The sequence below is a fragment of the Euwallacea fornicatus genome, chromosome 3 (assembly GCF_040115645.1).
Source record: "Euwallacea fornicatus isolate EFF26 chromosome 3, ASM4011564v1, whole genome shotgun sequence".
In the NCBI taxonomy this organism is placed as follows: domain Eukaryota; kingdom Metazoa; phylum Arthropoda; class Insecta; order Coleoptera; family Curculionidae; genus Euwallacea; species Euwallacea fornicatus.
In genome coordinates, this window is record NC_089543.1 from 1,391,735 (window position 1) to 1,413,176 (window position 21,442).

General features: G+C 34.2%; 1 protein-coding gene across 4 annotated transcripts in view; it reads left to right on the top strand.

Annotated features, from left to right (window-relative positions):
* LOC136350646 (lachesin-like) overlaps positions 1 to 21,442 on the top strand; it is a 314,414-nt gene that overhangs the window by 261,009 nt on the left and 31,963 nt on the right. For all 4 annotated transcript variants that reach the window (XM_066302592.1, XM_066302594.1, XM_066302593.1 and 1 more), the window contains one exon: positions 14,329 to 14,470. In XM_066302592.1, the coding sequence (XP_066158689.1) occupies positions 14,368 to 14,470 (103 nt within the window). In that variant the 5' untranslated portion in view covers positions 14,329 to 14,367. The remainder of the gene's footprint in view (positions 1 to 14,328; positions 14,471 to 21,442) is intronic.

A 21,442-nucleotide genomic window follows, 5' to 3' on the forward strand; every position in this document is an offset into this window, starting at 1 on the left:
TGTCCAATAATGGATCGATGCACTTGAAATTTTGGCTTTTTGGGTGTCATTATTATGTCGAAAATTGCCGGTTGAATTTCTTTCTGTATAATTTTCTTGGAATTTTTTTTACTCTCGAAATAAATTTAAAAACACTGGTTAATTGTTGATTATTCGTTTAGCGAATAGTTTAGGTTAGGTCGGGTTATTTCAGGTTATAAGTTTGCACAGGGGGTTTAGCCAGTGGGTGATTTCTGGATGGGAAAGTCGACGTGACACAGAGTGGGCAAACTATATCACTCTAAGCCGGGCCTCGAGGGCTGAATACCAGATTTCTTTCAATCTAAAAAGAAGGTTATAGGTCTACACCGATATATACCACATTAAATAATAATTTTTAGGTCATATGCTTATAAATAGCCTATTTTTTGTCAGTTATAAATATATTATTAACTCGAGGCTATCTAGAAACATACTGTATCTCGGCAACAAAGCATTTGCCAACTTACGTTAAAATCCACTTTATAGTTTTTTATAGGAAATTTTGCAACATTCTGTGTAATGCAAGAATGTTGACTATTTAGTGTTATTCGAAAACTCTTTCCCCCCATCGCTCTGTTAGGGAGAGTTTTAAAATTTTAACGTGTGTCTCGCACATTACTATGTGGTTGGGAATTCTCATTGAAAGTGTGGCTTAAATTTCTTTTTTTAGGCAATGGAAAATTTCCGAATGTGTTGTTGTAGGTGGTGTTTATACACAACTTCTAACATGATTACATCGGCAGAGCTGATGACCCCCTGAATAATTTGGGACCGTGAAATATTTTGTTATTTATGTTATATACGTTGGAATGTATATAGTAGCTATACTGGGATGTTGCATGTAAAAACCGTGGAAAGTTGAGATAAAAGAGAATAAATTACTGATTAAACGGTGACGGTCATTAAGTCAAATTCACCCTGAACACAGATGGTTTTTGTTAGGGCACGTACTTTTTTAGTTCAAATAAAACTGGCCAAATTTAAGCGGTCGCTTAAATAAATAGCGTGGCGAGGAAAATAGAACGATAAGTCGACGTGACAGTGGGCATATCGTGGTTTTGCGGTCACTTTAAAGCAAATTTCAAAATAAATATAAATGGCCGAGTAGCGTTGAATATTAGTTGGAGGGAAGGCGAGACAGGCAGGAAGCAATTGCCGGGATCATTAATTTAAAAGCTACATATTGGGGTGTTTTTGTGGTGTAATGCTGACTGTTGTCTGGAGATGGCACTGAGATAGAACACGACACAACGAAAATGAATTGGTGCGAGAGAGGCTGACCGACAAGCCCCGACTGACAACCCTCTGTTTCTGGTCTGACGTTTGGGTTCATCGTTTATATACTTTTGGACGAAATATAATTAAAAGGATTGACAGATGATTTTATTTTCGCCTCGTACAGTTAGCTGGGTGGCTGTTCGCTAGCAGCAAAATTTCCTACTTTCACGACCAGGCATTTCACGTAAAATTGATATTAATAGTGCGCATCTTAGCGTTGATATGCTGAATAAATATTTTACGATACTCGAAAAGCACTCAAAACCCTATTCTAATTATGTGTCATTGAACATAGTTAAACTCGCTGACAGCACATATTTCTATAGTTAAAAATACGGCTGTACCAGATAGGAATTTTGGCCCTGATTGCAGGCACCCGAATATCCATCAACGATCGGACTAGATTGTGGGAGAATTTGGCAACTATGTACAGGGTGTCCTATATTTCGAAAGTTTTAGGAAAGTAAAGTTTATAACGAAAAATTATTCGTAAGTCAGTTTTTCAGATAGTTTTAAGTCACAGGGTTAATCATAATTTAGAACTGTAGATATAGGAGAGTTTGCTTGTTCGACTTCTGGCCGTAGGCCGTTTTATCACTGTAAAAGTAGGTGACACAAAAGGACGAATTATTAAGCATAAATAGATAGTTAGGCGTATTTTTTGTTTAGCCTTCATATGGATTTCTATTCCTTGCTCATTTCGCATGGAATTTCGTTACATGAGGTTGATAATGCTTACTTTAAGATTGATAACGTCCGTTTTCAGCACGGGCGTATTCTTGTTCTTGACATAGAAATGGAACGTGTTTTTTAAATGCACTCCAAAGTTATGTGCAACAAGGCAAAAATCCGTGGAAAGTTCCAAATAGTACGAACAATTTTTAGTGAAAGAAAAAAATTGTGTGTAATTAATGTTTACAAAGGGCTACTGAAGTTGTATCGGTACGAGCTTGATCTAATATGATTTGAGATGTGAATCATGATCTATGTGTTCGATATAACAGTACAATGGACGGCACTCAACATTGAACAAAAGTAGAAAACTATGACCTCCAGTACAAAATATTTGGAAAAAGGTAAAAAAAAAATTCTCTTTAAAAGAGTTCTCACCGACATGCGCCGAATCGAATGAGCTTTGAAGCTGCGCTCGAAATGGGCTGTAAAGGGATAATACGATGGAAGGCACGCAACATCGGAAAAAATCGGAAAACTAACTTTCGAGGTAGAAATTATTTTAAAAAATATTGAATGTCTATTTTCAAAAGAATAATTCTTTCGACAAGCGTCTAATGGAATACTGTGGAACAAGCATAGCATTTATGCTACAAATTTAAAAGCATAAATGAAAGTAGGAGAAATTTAATTTCGAAAGAATTGTGTTGACATGTGTCGTGTAGAAAGTGTTCTGGAATTAGACTCGTAATATGAGTGAAAAAGGACAATTCGAGCTTAATATCTCCCTTCAAATGTTTGTACTGACAGGAGCCTAATGGAATATGCGTATTTAAAAAATTATGGCCGAAGTATTTGTGCAAAAATAGAATATCATTGGATAATAAGATTGCGCGAGGAATACGATTGGTAATACGGCACGGGACATTGGAAGAAGTGGATAAACTTGATTAGAAGGTGGCGGTATTGGCAAAAAACTGTAAGAAATAAAGGAGAATCGAAATCTCGTTTGCGAAAGCCTACACGGCTTGGCGAAACGATGGATTTGATTTATTTTTTAGGATAAAATTTCTACACGGATTTCCGAAATATCGGCACCTTTTGAAATTTCCGCGTAGTACATGCTGCTAGAATTCTTGCTTCCCGATTCGAAGCAGTATAGATATGCGTATATTTAAACTGATTTATAGTATTTGATTTGCAGGTATTTGAAATATTACAGGTCTTTAATGAATAGTTCAATTTGATAAAATACATAAAATTTTAATAATATCCGATAAATTTCAATGGACTGGTTGTAAAATATAAAATCTACTTTTTTCCTCCTTGATATTTATTCTACTCCTAGTAGTAGATAGCATGTTTTTATTCTATTTATACATATAATTTATATTTCGAACATCTTAAAATTAAAACAAAAGCAATTGAATAATCATCCTCACTATTATCGTTGTCATCACAATCAAGAACAATATCAAAGCAAAGGCAGGTAACATAGTATTATGTACTATTTTAGCATCTCCTCGCTCTCTGTGTTCTCACGTGACTTATCGGAAACGGCAGTAACATCAATAACATTTTAAAACAATAACTTATTTTGAAAAATATAAAAGACAGCACATTGTTAACTAAATTAAGGAAGTTAAGACATTAATAAGCCGAATTGATTAGCGAGGAACAATTAAAAAATAGTTAAAGTTGGAGCCAATTAAAAGTTTATTGTGGTTACAGCCGTTTTTGGGATAAAATAGTTTCAGGGCGATAAAAATTCGTATTAACGGAAACTTAAATGGGCCACTCTCCAGGATTTCTAATTCTTGTTTATGGTAATTGAACGATGCTATGGAGTTCGCTGTTAAAATCCACTTGAAAGTTGTAATATGGAGTTAATTAATTTATTGTCGATTAATATCCAATTGAGTGAATATTTTTTATATACGCTATGTAAGGGAGCTGCAAAATTTAATTTATTAACATAATAAGAAAAATATGTAAAACGCGTAATACCTTTATATTCATTATGTTGGAATAATTTTAACTGTTCACATCATGGCCTAATTCCCAACATCATTATTTCCAATTTAAATAATTAACTTTTCGACAACGTATTTTGTAATTGCATTGATTTAAATTCATTTGTTTTAAATATTTAAGTACTTCATGGAAATGACAGGGACATAAAAATGCTAATTTCAAAATAGAATACAATCTTGTTAAATATAAAACAATCCTAGTCTCCTCGCATTACTTTTCTCGATAAGGACGCTGCTAACCTGATAAGGGCGAGAACAGAAATATTCAGAAGGATATTTAAAATAGGGCATTTAAATGCTCTGGTTTCCGTCGAATAAAGAAAGTGATAAGATTATGGCCTAAGGTAAAAGCTACTTAAAGCTCCGATCCACTCTTTCGAGGTTTTAAAATTCTGCACTTTCAGTAGCGGCGTAAATTACATATTTAAACTCATTCATAGGCGATTTAAATTTTAGCTTGAATTTACTAATTACGCTGAACCTAAAATCATTCATCTATCTAAACTGTTCAGAAGTTTGTGCTGATAAATAAGGAAATAAATAATCGAATAAATTACAAGTCACTTTAAAGGAGGATTTATAGACAAAATTTGGTCGAAACTTTGCAGAATAAAATCCCTGTGATTTGTCTCCACTGCACTGTACCTTACCAATACCTATATTCGTCTGGTGCAGCTACAATGACGAAATTGCAATTTTCAGATCTTCTACGACGCCTTTATTGTTTACTGTCTTCGAGGCTTTATTCGCTCCATGCAATGGCGCACATGAGGACTCTCTTTATTAAAAACCCAAAAGAGGTATTATTGAAGAGCCCATTTAGGTTGTGACTATATGTAAGACCAAGTGAATGTATACATATTTTTTAAGTTAGCAACTGTACTAGTTAGAAGATAATTGGAACGTTTGTCACGTAATTGAGAAGATAAACAGTTTCTAACATAAGTAAAGATATGGGTACAAAATTGGCACAAACGATCGGCAGTATGAAAATGTATTTAATTTTATTACTATCACTAATAGGACTAACAGCAGTATGATTAACATTGATTATCATATTATGTTATTTTGCATCTAATTGAATCTCCTCTTCATAATTGAGGATCAGGTGTGCATTAAGCAAATTAATATTCAATGTAGGTCAAAATATAGATGCAAAATTAACTAGATAAGAAGAAAGGGAAGGGGGCTCTAACCTGATAGACAGTTCATTGTAAGGGACGGTCCTTAAGCGGTCTTTGTTAACCATTAATCATAGTATCAGGCTAATGGAGCCACAACGTAGCTTAATCGGCTCTGTCCACGGCTTTTGATATCTTAGGGGCGAATAGTTCAGATACAGGTTTCCACGTCGGGTTAAATTATTGGGGAGTCGAGCAATAACATAACTGATATTATGTGTCAAAGAGAGATAAAGCAGATTGGAAAGTTGGGGGTGGAGGTCGACCTTTGTATTGATTAATACCGTAGTTGTTTCTGAAAAGAGCGGCATAATTACAGTCATTGGTCTAGACTAGAGGCAAAAGATACTGGTGCGAAAATTCAGTTTTTGCTAGAAATCACGATATCAGAGAATATCAGGAGTAAAGCAGAATGATAATAATAGACGCTCTAAAGTAAGCTTCCGCTGTTCCGCATACTCTTTTTATAAATTTTTGGGCATGTCAGAGGATAAGTAATTTAAACCACCTTAAAGTTTAGGTCTTCCTTGTTAACGAAATCGGATGAAAAACGCCTTTCTCACTTGGGCTTTTTGACTTAATAATGTCACAAACCTTTTTCGAGTTTGACGTCGAACATAAGATGTTGCTCAATTTATTTTCGGCTGACATTTATTATATTTTGCTTGAGGAGTGTGTTTATTCCAACATTATTAGATCGATAAGAGGGGAATATTTTTTCGTATCTCGTCTGGAAGCTATTAAACGATCAGTAGCACCACTTCCAGACGGAAATCTATTTTAGAAACCATTGAAATAATCGCCAGTAAGTAAGAACACTTGCCTCCACCTACTTACATTGCAGTTAAGAAGCAAACTGAGCTGTTTAAGACGATTTAAACGCTAAACGACTTTAAATAGGTAATATAAAGTTTTAACGGTGTACCGGCTCTCTCCCTTTCTCTCTTAAAAAACTGCTCACAGGAGAGTGAAGGAGTTAATATCAACAGCAGTGTGTTGTTATATTAACTAAAAGACACCGACGGAATGAAATTTAATGGATTTCTCCGAATATTTCTTTTTCTCTCATTTTAACATTCATGGAGGTTGTATTGTCAAGAAAATAGAAAATGTGTCAGGCAAATGGTATATATTGAATTTCTTTCGAATGTAAAGTGAAATAGTCCTTGTCTGTTAATCCAATAAATTTCTTCGACTTTTCGCGGTAAAAAGGCAGGCCTTGTCCCTTGGGAATGGGGGATTTTCGCAGTTTGACTGTTCCGTGATCAAAATTTTAATAAAAGAACTTACGAGCCTTTTTATTTGTCGGAAGATCTATGCATATTAGAAATCTATGTTAAAATATAAAGTTTGATATCTAAAATGATAGGTATTTGTATAGATATAAGTCCAAAAATTTAAATTTATCGATTTAAAACTAAATTTAAGGCGGTTCCGATGGACTTATCCTTGGAAACTTCAATGCTGGTAAATTTATGTTGTTCATTAGTCTAAAGAACAAACCAATCGAAGCTCACTCGATCTAGTAGATATAAATTAGGGGCCAAATTCAGAAACGACCTGCGAGTTTGACTGTAATTTGAGTCTAGTTGCTCTAATTTTTTTGTTATTCCTGCTTTGATCAATTACGGATGTTCATCCAATACACTGAGTAATTGATGATCAAAAAAACTGCAGTTCAAGATAAGATGTGAATGATCAGAGTATGAACAAAGTATAACTTATCGTAGCATGTCTGTGACTTCGTTATTTCAATCTTCGGATATGAGAAAGCCTGATGTAGGCAATTATCATCAAGCAGTCTTTCATTTTTAATGAGTTTCACTGAGACGGTGTCATATGCTGGATGCTTCCATATCTGAGCTTCGATCGCGTTGGGGGATCGCCCTCATTTCCAGGATCTTATGGATTTGTGAACAGTCTGTATGCAGTTTAGTTTCACATCATATTGATTCTCATTATTCTATAGGTTTCATTGAAAATTTCAAGGAATTTACAAGCGATGAAGTTTTCACCGAGTTTCCAGGAATTCAAAAACCAGTGGCTTCGGGTCAAATTATTTTTCAATCTCAACAAGAGGCAAATTTAGAGTTTCATAGAAAAATTCAGGAAATTTATAAAAAATATTTATTGTTTATAATTTTATTTTGCTTCCTACTTCAAAGAGATTTAAAAATTAAAGTTTTATAAATTTAGTATCGAATCATAAGGTTTTTTTGCAAGTCCAGACTTTTGTTTAATGTTTTTTAATAATTAACAAACTAGGCTTATTTTCTACATTTCAAGAAAAAATCTTCCACGTAAAATTATAGGGATTCTCGTTCTGAAAATTGTGACTATCCCTTTAAACTTAACTAACTTTGTTTCTTTAGTTCTTTTTATTACTTACTTAAAAAAACCTGCCTCAGTCCGCCTAATTTTTCTGTCGAGGTTGCTACTCTGTACTCTTATAATTTATATTCTTTTTATACTATAAACTTGATCGAAGCAACTGACATATTCCTTCGATTTCTTATAAGGTCTATCTTTAAAATTTACGAGCCTACATCTTAATTTTTAACTTAGTCCCTTTTCTGAAATTATTATGTTAAACTAGATTGTTCAGCACTAGCGGATAATGAAGAGAATTCTGTTAACTGGTAGGTTATTTGAAAGCACACATTTCAAATGAACTATTCAAAAAATGATTGATTTCTGGTTTGCGGGGACTTTTGAATACGATTAACCAGGCCTTGCAAGGGCGTGTGCATCTCGGAAAGTTACCGTAAAGGTTTCTTCTAGACCTCAGTTTACACGCCATTTGTATTGGTATATTGATGGACAGAACACCGAAGATTCTTATTTCAAAATTAAATACAAAAAATATATAAGATTAAAGAATTGAAACTCAGTTTGATTTAACATATGTAACTTGCAATTTAAAATTAGAGAACTCCTGTCCTCACATCGCCCTAAATACTAAGGGAACTAAGTGATCTATATGCAAGTAATCAACTTTCTTATAATTTGATTACATTTTGAAAATATTTGAAATCATAACACTCATGTTCGTTGTAGCTGTAAATAGTAGATCAGTACAAGTCGAGGTCTCATATTTTTTCCATTTATAACTTTGCGTTATTGTTCATAATAACAGGAATGAAATTCCTTTGAATTAAACATAATGGATTTTTTTTCAAACTTACAATATTTATAACTGCTTATAGGCCGGCCCTGGGTTTTAGTTAGACAAACAAGAATGTAATGAAGTTGAGGAAGCCAAGTGTTCTGTAAAAAATTATAGACTCAACTTCGCTAAAGTCTATCTATAACTCTTTATGAGATTCTTATGGTGTACATGCAAAGCTTCTATTCACTGACACTTTAAAAATACGAAACTCGCGCCCCTCATCACTGAACAGAATAGAGCAGTTCTATCATTTACTTTGTCTATTGAAAACTTTTTTCTTGGGTGACGCATATCTGGTAAAAACGATATTTGCATAGATACGGCAGGTCTTATGAGAGGCTATATACGTCACTCTTTAAAAGCACTATTCAAGTTTAGTGTTAAATTGTTGACAAGACATTGCATATACTTTGTGAGCACTTAATCATTAGTAATCATTATGGAATATCACTGTGGCAGCAACCTTCTACCTCTATGGGACTCTAAAAGGAACTAGACAACTCATGAAAGTTATAATCAGCCGCCCTGTACACAACGGAGTATAAAGCTCCGCCCTAAGAGTGAATTGACAATGAACGTGTGCCCCAGGTGGCAGCCGCGGTGTTTCAATCAAAGGTTGTACACGTAAACGTAAATCCAGAAAAGCTTTACGTAATTCAGATTTGCTGTATATTCCACGCGGCACATTGCAAACTTTCTGGTGTACATTCTTAGTAATTTACGCAATATGAATACGAATGTGCGGGGGGTTTATTTAAAACAAAACGCTCCCAGAATTGCAGCACCAGTAAATTTGAACAGCGTATCAGGAATTACGGTTATTTTATAGCTTTGCACTTCGTGGCAAATTTCATTTGCCTACTCATTGCAGCTGTGCCGTGACAAAATTAAGCGCGTCATTTTTATCTAACTGTTGAAATACAGGGTTCTGTAACTGATAAATATGATGTATATCTGAGCGAAATTGTATTTTGATTTGTTCGATTTTTGCGGCTATAAACTACGTATTATGTGGTACTTTCTGAATGCTGCACAAAAAGCAAAAATATCGTAAGTAAATTTTTGCACCGTTTTCACAATGCACTCGATCATCAAGTTATCACGCGATCTCTAAGCCTGAATTAACTGCCTTTTTAGTCTTTTATCTCAACTATAATTCATTCTCTTGGCATTTATGGGTTACAGAGCAAGAGCTGCGTATATAACAATTTGATCACTGAGATGATACGTTCCATATTCGCCGAAAAGTGTATGGCGTTATTACCTTCCATAATGGCGAAATATTTAAAACAGGAAAAATGCAGAACAGATATTCTAACCATGTGATATACCGAAGATGAATATTATTAAGAATGTGCAGCCTTTGGCAATGTGGCCTCGCATTTATGTACTATATCCGAACTCAATAAACTATTTGGGGTTAATCAAAACTTTGCTGCCGGAACCACGTAAATAACTTCGGAAACAGAAAATTTTTCAGGACATTTCACGAGGAATTTAATAGCAAACCACTGATAATCATAAACTTTCCCAAGACTTTAGATCAAATTTATTTTATGATAGCACTAATTTTCACCTCATAAAAAATGGCAAAAAATCATTTATAAAACCCTTTCAGTCTTTTTATTCTCATTTTAAATTGTCGAAGAACATTATTCGTTTATGTTAGCACATCGGGACATAATTTACCGTTTAAATTAATGACTTTAAAAACAAGTTTGCACTTTGATATTTTCATTATCAACAAACATTTCCAATATACAAGCCATCGTGAATAGGGTTTCATTATATGTTAATTATTGCCCGTTAACTGGGGCATTTCAATTATACAATTGTTTATTGAACATTGTGTATGTATAGCTTCTTAAGACACAACTCGGCCCCGACGTCCTCTCTCAGCCCGGATCTCCAAACAATATCTTTCCGCTTTGTCTGGCATAAAAATTGTTTGCCCAACGCTGAATTAACTTCCAGTATCCGAGAATCATTTGAATAACCTTCGACCCTTCCCCTCTTCATTATTTACATCTTTATTTTGATCAATAATTTTATCGGTTCTCTTCGAGCCTCCATTGTATGTGTCTATATCCATTATAAGTTATGGCCGTACGATATCATCGGCTTATTGTGTTCTTTCATGCTCTTGCACTCAAATGCGTTCCTCGAATTTAGGTTTATTTATTCGGTCACCTCAGTATAGAGGTCGCCACACTTTAACGGACATCACACCGAAATAATTCTGCGCAGTGCGATAGTGCGTTTGCAGATGTTTTCGAGAACGTATCATAAATCTGTTTTACTGTTCATCATTTATGAGGAGGCCTAAATGACAGCTCCTGCATCAACAGCACATGAAAACCTGATTTATAGTGCTGTCGCCACAATTAACAATTACTTTGATGTTTATGGTAACCGTCAAAATTAATTGTAAATATAGTCGGTAAGGCGCACACATTGAACGCTCACAGCGCTGCGCATTAAAATTGTTTCTTTTTGCTGCGCTTTAGGATAAAATGTGTGTTAGTTCAGTCATTTAATTTTATTTCGTTGATTATGCGATTAAAATCGGTGATTAAAAAATATATTTCAAGTGGTTGCTTTTAATAAAAACATGTTGCCAAATATACGTTATAAATAAAATATCCGCGTGCACACAAATCATGTATTTCGAAACCCACTGCTGATTTTTCGCCACATATTTGTGTAATAAATGATTAATATTAAAAGTCTGCAGCCGATACGTAATATTTTTATGCGTCCATGTTAATATATGTTTTCCATATTTCATCCTCCAATTTACGTCAGCAGGTGTCCCGGTATTCGCAGGAACATCGTGTTGGTTAAATTTTTCATCAAAATCAAACATTCCTTTTATGCCAGAAATATGACCTATTGCAGATCTCAAAGGCATATTCCGCGTATTTTGCGAGGAACGCAATAATTTCTAAGACTGAAATCTAAGCGAAAAATATCGAGGGATTTGTATAAGAGTAAGCTCAAGCGCATAATCCGAATATCCCAAATATCAGATCAAATTCCGTTTGTCTGATGTTATAAAACAACGCCCACATTCAGGACGCATAATATCGGCTTGTATATTGCAAAAATGTTCACTTTAACTGGGGTTTTGCAGCCTGAGATTGTCGTCGGCAACCCTTTAGTAGCAAAGCTCAAACTAAACGTCGAATATACGAATAAAAATGAAAAATAAAACTTCATATGCGAGCAATACTTTACTGATAAATAGGGCGGTATTTCTATCTTTTCAAAAGTGGTAATGTTTCAAATGTGGGAATGCGCTTGTAGACGCCATTTATATTCATAAAGACTTCAGGTTCTTTATGAATATAAATAGGAGATACTCTGGCTTACCTAAGATTCATAAGCCTGAAATGCCACGGTCTATCCTTCCACTTTTGCACAGAAAAAGGAATTGTTTTCTTTGACTTCCTTACGTTTTTTAACCATTTTCGTCTTAACAAATGTGTTAGCCCCTTATATCATTACTTTTCTAGGATCCTTCTTTTTACACATACATATGGGATTACCATGCTTTCAGTAACATCCTCAGGTATATCAATTTATTCGCTAGTGTCAAAAGTCTGACCTTTTTTCCCTGCTCTTCCACGGTAACTATCAGTCCAATTTCCTGTTTGCCTCAATTTGAATTTCTTTACGAAATTTTCCCCTGAAGACTATTTCATTGGTTTTTTAGGCTAAATCTCGAGTGCTTCCAATTCTTTAATGATAGTAAGTGCTTTATGTTCATTTTGAAGGGTGTGTACGGTTCTGAATTGTTTTTATGACCCTTTCTCCTAACCACCTATATACAGAGTCTCCATTTAACATCCCTTTGGACTTTTACGAGTTTATTTGTGATAAGAAAATATATTATCGGGATGTACATTAGAATAATGAAGGTAAATTTAAATATTAGTTAGAACCTTACAGGGTGGTCTAAAAAGTGGGGCGAATGAAATGTAATTTTTTCAAATGGGATTGTGTTGATTCCTAGATTTTTTTACTTTGGGTAGCAGTGACACAAAGCTGTTACGTTTTAAAAGGAATTTTAAACATTTGCAATGTCTCATAAAAAGTTAATACCACAGTTAGCTTTAAACGATTTTGATAATTTTAGGATGAAGTCTCATGCAAGATCATCTTAGCGGGCACGAATTCTTATCTAGCTAAAAATATGTACGGAGTGTTCACATTAGGAATTTTAATTTTCTTAATTTTTTCAAATAGGATCGTGTGTTTTTTATGACGTAGGATGAAAGAAAATTTAATTTTCATCATTTTGGTATAAAATAATATTTATTTATCGTAAATGTGAATGGAATTATTTGGGGAAAACTTACATTTATAGCTAAGTGTCTGAGTGTTGAGAGTATGTTTCCATAGTTTGAATAGTATTTTTGCTTTAAATTTGAATAGCTCATTTACAGTTTTCAATTTTTTCGAAATTTGCTTATTTTAAAACGGCCCATCAAAATGAAGTATACTCAACAAGAAGTCATTAATATTATTTATGTAATTAGTTCATATGATGGAAATTTTTTATTAAGAATTTGGCACCACGATTCCGAATAGAACACAGCGATTTCTTAACATGTGACATCTTAACTATGTAAGTTGTCTAAAATGTCTAAATTAACATTTTAAACGAACAGGAAGTATTAATTATGTAAAGAAAAATAAAAAAAGAGTGTTTTAGGAGAAGACAATCAACGATACATCACTTAATCAGTAGTAGAAAACTTAAGAATTAACGTAACAGAGATTAGCCTGGAGGTGAATGAGCTGTCAAAACTTAAAACCAGCAACATCGAAACCATGGCAACGGATGCTAAACGCTGAGACACATAATCATGAATGAAAGATTTTCTGAAATAATTAATAATTCCATTAACATTTAACATATATATGACATTATTTTATGCTAAAATGAAAACAATAGATTTTTCCTTCGTTCTACGTCATAAAAAAACACCACCCTATTTGAAAAAATCAGGAAAGTCGAAGCTGAAAAGTTGAAAATTAAAGTTGTTAGTGTCAACACCCTGCATGTATTTTTGGCTAAATGAGAATTCGTGCTTGCTAAGAGAATCTTACATTAGAATCCATCGAATTCTGAGATTATCAAAATTCAACATAAGCTAACTGTGATTTTATTTTTTATGAGGCCCTGTAAATGTCTAAAATTATTTAAAAATGTCGTAGCTTCGAGTCACTGCATCCCAGAGTAAAACAAATCTAAAGACTAACGCAGGATCAAGAAAAGATTCTATCACGTGAACAAACGCTGTTGATCCCGTATAAAAAAATTCCACTTTATGATGCCCCGCTTCTTCGAATCACCCTTTAGGACTGTCACTAATTTTAAAAGTTACCTTCATTAGCCTCATACAAATTTCCATAATTGATTTTTCTTTCAAATCATAAATAAACCCATGGGAGTTCGAAGAGCTGTTAAGTGAATACCCTGGATTTCTTTACACTTTCTTTTTAACCAATTACTTCTTAATTAATCATTTAATCGCCTTGCCTTTACGTTTCCCGACTACTACTTCTTCCTGCGCTTCAGTTTTGGGACTCCATTTAGGACGAGCAGATTTCGTACGAGATGCAAATCCAGTTGCGAAAATTGATCGGGCTTCAACGTCTGGTAATTTCTCAGTGTTAAAATATACGTATAGTACCAGCTAGAGAAACACAACTCAAATTATTAAAGATAACGTTGCCACATTTGACGATTTTAGGTAGTTTAAATTCTTTTTCCTCTGCAAGCACCAGTATTGCTGTTACTGTACGAAGATGAGAACTGACGCAAAATTGCATTGTTTATTAAGGCTTGAATGTAGTCGTTTGAGTTTTCCATGTTACCGTTCGTATAAAATGCATAATCATGTTCCTGCCAGGCGACTTAATCCAATAATCCGCATTTTACAAACAGTTATTTTATTTCTTTCAGGAATGGTAGAAAGACGCACACCGCTTATCGGAATCAAAGATGGCAGCCTTAAATAGACACTGTTCCCTTCAGCTCCCCGATATGACAGCGACGCAAGCATTCTTCCTTTTTTGCACTCTATTGCAGCCCATTTTTACCGAAGGTAAAGCTCATAAATGTTTCCTCTACATATTGAGAATGATTTCGTTTCGATATTGTCTTCGGGATCCCAATAAAAAATCGAGCCGAATAACGTGCACCATGTTGGAATTATTACTCGTTGACCAAAAACTATGATCTGTTTTAATATACGGATCCTGACTCGTATTTTTTTTCATGGGGATTTTCGACGTTCAGGAGATATTAAAGTTTTATTAAAGGTGAATATTAGAGGTACAAAAGTGGTGAAGGGTCCTTAAAACAAAGTTATAATGAGGTGCGTTTGCCATAAAGGCTGCATATGTTTACTGCACAACAACGAAACCGCGATAGGGGCTTTATTAGATAAACATTATTGTAATTCGATAGATTTTCATTGGACGGCCACGAACTAATGTAATTAAAGGACGCCGGGGAAAGGGTAATAATTTGCCCTGCGAAATTGCTTATTAGAGGACGTTTTAAATAGAAATATTTTTACTGGGGCCTAAAAGTCTGACGGTCGAATATGGCCTAACTTTCTACCCTTGTAGGACTATACAATGGGTCTTTCGACAGGAATCTGTAAAAAGTGAATAATGGAAAGATAAGCTTTCTCGGCGGATTGTGATGAAAAGAAGCCTTTGTCCAAAACTACTTACTTTCGATTATATTAAAAACATACAGATCAGATTCGGTTCTTTCATTAATACATGTGTTTTCCTATTGTTGGAAAATGATTTATTACTTCCCGCTCTATTGTGCTCAAATTGACTGAGCACTAAAACACTTGTTGAAATCAGCATTGAACTTCGACCGTTAATCAAAAACTATCGATCGCACCAAAATTGGTTTTATTCCGATTTCTTATTCAGTATTTAATATATAGAGAAAGTTTTCAACTTAGTTTAATCTTTCTATAATGGTGGATTAAGGAAATAAATTTATTTCGAAATAATTTGACAGGGGACAGATAAACTTTGAGATTATGTAAGTTTAATTTGTCTTAACTCGGTTCAGCCCTTCACTGGCATTGAGGAAATTATTATGGTTTGCTAAGAAACAACACTGGAACCAATATAAATCATTTTGATTCTAAATCACCGTGCAAGCCAGGGAGCAGTTTCTATTAAAATTTAAAACGTAATTAAGGAGAGCCCTCTGGCATACTCCGTCTTTGCATCGATGACATAATTAGTACCAGAAGCGGGAGTAGCCGAAACTATAAACTTTTTTAAAACAGGGACCATTATAAATCCCGTTAAAATCCTTCTCGGGGCTATGGAACGATATTTCAGGAATTCACTATTAACTCTGGAAAATATGTCATCAGATGCCGATATTTTATTAATATAAAACATTCCGGGCTTAATTAAATTTCATTTACTTAAATAGAGGGCCCTTTAAAATAGTTGCGGTCAACTAATATATTGAAGACGGACTCGGAAGGGTCCAGTCGAATTGGTTCTTGCCCGGAGATCCAACTATTTAATAAATGCTACGTCACATCTAACTAATAGCTATCACTCAGGGTTTACTGTATTTGAGGGTCAATCTCTTTGAATGTATGGATAACATACACTGCGGGCAGTTTAATTTAACACATTTGTGATTATTCCATACTATTTTACTATATCTGGTAAATGTGCCCAGATTACTTATACTTAATCAGTATACGAATTGTATGTGTACAGTTACTATTTGAAAGTTTTAATTACTTTATCTAGGACAATATTTTCTGGGAAAGCTGAATCCCGAAAGATTTCCTGTCCGCTGGCAAATATGATACATATTATACTATAACGAATTTACTTTAACGGCAGCAGTTTCCGAAGTCTCCCACTGGAAAGACAACTTTTCCATTTTTCTGAGTTATTTCGTATTCAATTAGTACGTGATTGAGTGACCTCTAAACTACAATATTCTGCAATAAGTAAAAAAGAGCAGATCAGCTTATTGGATATCCCCGTACATTTGCCTCGAAATTTGAAAATTATTACAGATAGATAGAGGATTAAATTGATTTAAAGTCAACATATGGAATGAATGGATAAAAAACTTACCCATTTTTGGAACGAGTGATTGCACAATCACTTTCTGAAGGTGCTTAAGTGTGCCTACTTCATCATTGTCATTTCTCTAACTAAATCTGAGTAACAAATTTTTAAATTATATTTGGATTAATCTTTTAGATTCTCAAAATTGTCATAGAAATAAAATTAGAAAATATGGGGCAAAAATGGATATGAAGGAAGTAAAAATTAATATTTATTATTTACTTCATGTTCATTAAATCTACTTCTGCATAAACGCAAAAACTTCCAACCTCAAACTATTTATGGCAGAAAATATATATTCTTTTAACTAAACTCGAGATATAACGCCTGATAGGTAATTTTTGTAATTTCGTTTCTCTTTGAGGCAAACAGGGTAGTTCAATGGCGGCAGGGGTATTAGCATTCGAAGTAGTTATTTCTGTTTGTCTCCTCAAATCCTTTTCTGTCCTATCTTTTATTATAATCAATGGAATGACTGCCAAACACATTTGCTTGCAAATGTTCATTTTGTAATTTTTCCTCCCTTCATATTAATTTCTGCCATTTTGTAATTTGCTACGTGTTACATATTCATTGCACGCCGATCTGAGTATCGAAGTCATATTGAAAGTGCTTAGAAACCATTACCCGAGAATCCAGTATGTGAACTCATTGCACAATTTGAATTTCGATCGTCAGAAAAAAAATCTATTAGAAATTTCGAAGTATTCGAACTTGAGAAAATCCTTTGGAAGACCCATTTTCCAGATTTAGTGGCATGTTTTAAAGAAAAGTGTTTAGTGTTTGTCAAAGAATTAAAATATCTATTAAGTTCTATTAAAAATGCCTGACAACAATACCAAACTCGTCATTAAATGGATCATAATTTCTTATTGACATGAAGAAACCATAATAAATTGAAAAATGGAGTTGTCGAGATTTTTCACAGACTTGTCATATGCACTGTATAATAAAATATCAAGAAATATTTTTTCTCTGTTTACTTTCGTCATTATAAACGAAACTTTCGACTTCTAGCAAACTGCTGTTAAAACACTTCGATGGCTTTTGTGGTGTTTTTAAAGTGGGCCTCAAATAAACTGTGCCCTTAAAAACACAAAGAATATTTAAAGAATGAAATGAAAAACAGAATATGCTTTTATGAAGTTTAAACATCCCACCCAAAGGGAACTAAGCTAGATCTAGAATAAAGAAAGCTCTGCTGCAATGTAAAGTTGCTTTTAGTGCACAGCGGAGAATTTTAATTTGGTTAGTGGAGATGGGTTACACTTAGCGGGAGCGCTATTTGATTAAATTTGCGAATTTCTCGCCCCTTTACGATAATTGTGTATTTTTTGGGGTCGAAATTTGACCCTGTATACTCGGCCCATTTTCGCTTCAGGTGATGAAAGTGGCTTGTTTGCTTTCCTTTGAATAACAGCTAAATGAACCCGATTAAGTGGAAATAGAGGTGGAAGGTGTTCTAGTTTCGTACAATGCATCAAGCTTCTGTGGAATCACTTTCCCTCGAATTTCTATTTCGCTTGCAAACGATTATCAATTTGTCAAATTCAACGTGCCGAAGATAGACAATATATGAAATAAATATACAGCTTATATTCAGTGTTCTGTTTTGGATTAATAGGTTCAATATTTCAAGAAGAATAGGTGGTTTTTGTTCACCCCGGATTATAGCCCAGAAAGATATTATTCTATTCTTTCTCAAAAAATTCACTTGAAAATTAATCTAACCTACATTTTGCTACAGATTTCATTGTAATTATAAATTAGACGTAAAATGTATTTGATTAGTTGCTTTAGTCATTTTCACCATTTTTCTTTAGGTGGCATTTAATCCAAAAGGTAAATAATATTTTAAGCGTCGATAGAGGTTGATCTAAGTAATGATTATAAAATAATTTATTGCCAATTAGAGGAAACAAGATAAAAGTAGCAGTAACATTAACAACAGTAGAAATAGTAAGAGTAATATTATAAATTGAATAGAAATATTATTTTACGTTAAAGGTAATGCGATTACGATTATTTTCGAACTAAAGAGAATGACGAGTAACTTCAGAATTATATTGAATCCGGTAAATTTAATTATAACAAAGCAGTTAACGACAGGCAGCCTCATAATTATTAACATCATATAGGAGGATAGTATTTCAGATCTGACCATTCCAGAAAATGTGGTGAATATCCACAAAATTGTATTGAAAAATCGTTGGGTAAAATTGTGCGAATTAGGACACATGGTGGGCATTTCAAAAAGTACTGGACAACGCATTTTGACCGAACAATTGGATATGAAAAAACTGTGCGTAAAATGGGTGCCAGGACAACTCGCAATTGAACATAAACAGCACCGTAAGGATGTTTCAAGGAAGTGTTTGGCAAAGTTTCGCAGCAATAAAGGCGAGTGTTTGCGTCAATTCAAAACCATGGATGAAACAGGGGGTGCATCATTTCACACCTGAAACGAAAGAGTAGTCGAAACAATGGACTCAAAATGGAGAATCGGCTCCAAAGAAGGCGATAATCGCTCCATCCGTAGAAAAGGTGATAGCGTCAGTTTTTTAGGATGTACGTGAAATAATTTTTATGGACTATCTTCATAAAGGAAAAACAATGAACGGACAATATTATACAAATTTATTGCAGGGTTCGAGTGAAGAAACTAGGAAAAAGCGACCGCATTTCGCGAAACAGAGAGTGTTCTTTCAAGACAACGCACCAGTCCACATTTCCATTATCTCAATGGCTAAAATCAATCAACTGGGTTTCGAACTTTTTCCTCATCCACCCTATTCGCCAGATTTAGCCCCCTCAGATCGTTTTCGATTTCGAAACTTGAAAAAATAGATCGGTGGAAAGAGATTTGCCAATAATGAAGACTTGGACTCCGCGTTTCGTGCCTATTTTGAAACATTCGACACTTCTTGCCATCAACGGGGTATAGAAGGCATAGAAGATCGTTGAAAAAAGTATGTCAGTATCAAAGGACTAGGTTGATAAATAATCTAATATTTCCCAATTTTTTTGTCTTTAAATGTTAGGTCGCGTACTTCTGGGACTATCCTTGTACGACACATATTTTTTATTTTCAGTTATTTTCAGTAATTAAAGATCTGTCGAAAGGAATATGAAATGTATTCATTCCATCAGGTAGTAAGTTTTCTAAAGTCATGACGAGGGAAGACAGCAAACGATATTTCAATCAGTAGCCGAAACTAAATCCCAACTCAATTTAGTGGAGGATTAAGACACTCGTGGAAATTTAGTAACCCCTTTTGAACAAGCGGTGTAACGGTTCTTAATAAACGAAAACTATGTCATTGTTTCGCATCATTAAACTTCAACGCTGAGCGCAGAAGCTACAAAGCTCAGATAATAGCTGTTTTTGAATTAACCCGAATTGCTAGACAAATATCTAACTGCGGAATTAAACAAATAAAGGGCACTAAAATGTACAATCAAAACCGCTGTTTGGGCAAACCGAACCGAGTTAACTTCTTCGGGGTAGTAAAACACAGTTTTATAGTTCGATGCATATGTATAAACCTGACGAAAAGCTGCTTGAAATTGAATTTCCCATGCAGGTTTGTAAAAGTGGAGTCCATTACAGTTCGGTAAAGTTTTGAAGATACGTTCTTCCAACGTAAGTAATTAGTTGGTGGTGAGTTACTCACAAACTCGGTTATTTAAAATCGATTCCTCAGCGTTGATGCCGACCGAACATTAAAGAACAAATAAATATCTTTAACGCAATTCCCCTGTTTTCGAGCTATTACATCTCTAATGATCAATTTTTCATATTTATTTGTGTTTACTCGACTTAATGACTACGTTGTGTTGTTGGCTTACATACGGCTTAAATATTTAATGACGCTTGATCATGACACCACTTTAGGAAATACCACATAAATAATATCATCTGAAAGTCGCGGACAATCGATTATCTCATTTAGCAACAAGCAAGAGCCATAAATTCAACCAGCATCAGCGGCGTTTGAACAAAATTCTGTAAAACATTGCTCAACAAACATGGCAGCCGTATTTCTCGACACTAGACTGATTCAATGCTCAATATTGTTAACTATGCGTTCATGGCATATGTGGGAGCTTCCAGCAATAACTCAACGTCGTTGTAGCAGAATCAACAAATTAGTATTGTAGTTACGCCAACATCGCTAATCTGGGATTAGCCAGAGCTTTGGTCCAGACCACAGCTATGGAGACGGTCTCAACTATCCAACGATTATTAAAGGCAGTGGCCGCCAAATCATTTACCGTCTTGCCTAATTCCTTATAAATGATCTTCGTGATTACGTGACCTATATATGTGTGTTCCTGTCCCCAGTACACTTCATTAGAAATATATAATAATTTGACCTTTGCAGTTTAACATTATATTATTGCGAATTAAATGTTTACATACTTTGAATAAAATTCTTCGATGAGGCCATTTTAAATACCAGATCATTTTTTCCAAAGTGCGAAGCCAACAGCTGAGGTATGCAGCACTCCACGCAAATTTATGGAACTCTTTTTCTTCGTTATTGTTTTTTTATTAATCAGTATCAGTTGAAAGATTTTAATTTACAGAACCTAAATGTTTTTTAATTAACTTAACATTTACACAGGCTGAAGAGCAAGGTATTTTTTGGCATCGAGGACAGTAATTAAAGTTAAAGAAAAAGTCCCCCACTTTAACTTTAATTACTGTCCGCTGTGCAGAAAAAAATCCTTAATCTTCATTAATGAATTTTGGACGTTAAGAAATTAATTTTGTGGTTTATACATGACTTTTCAGGTTTTAATATCAGCCATCCGGGAATGGTCATAAAACCTTATTTTACGGTGACGTAGGGCGGCCAATTTTTTATATATTTTTTAAATTTCCAATAAACAGTAATATAATACAAAAATATCCAAACTGCTACAAAACAAAAGAG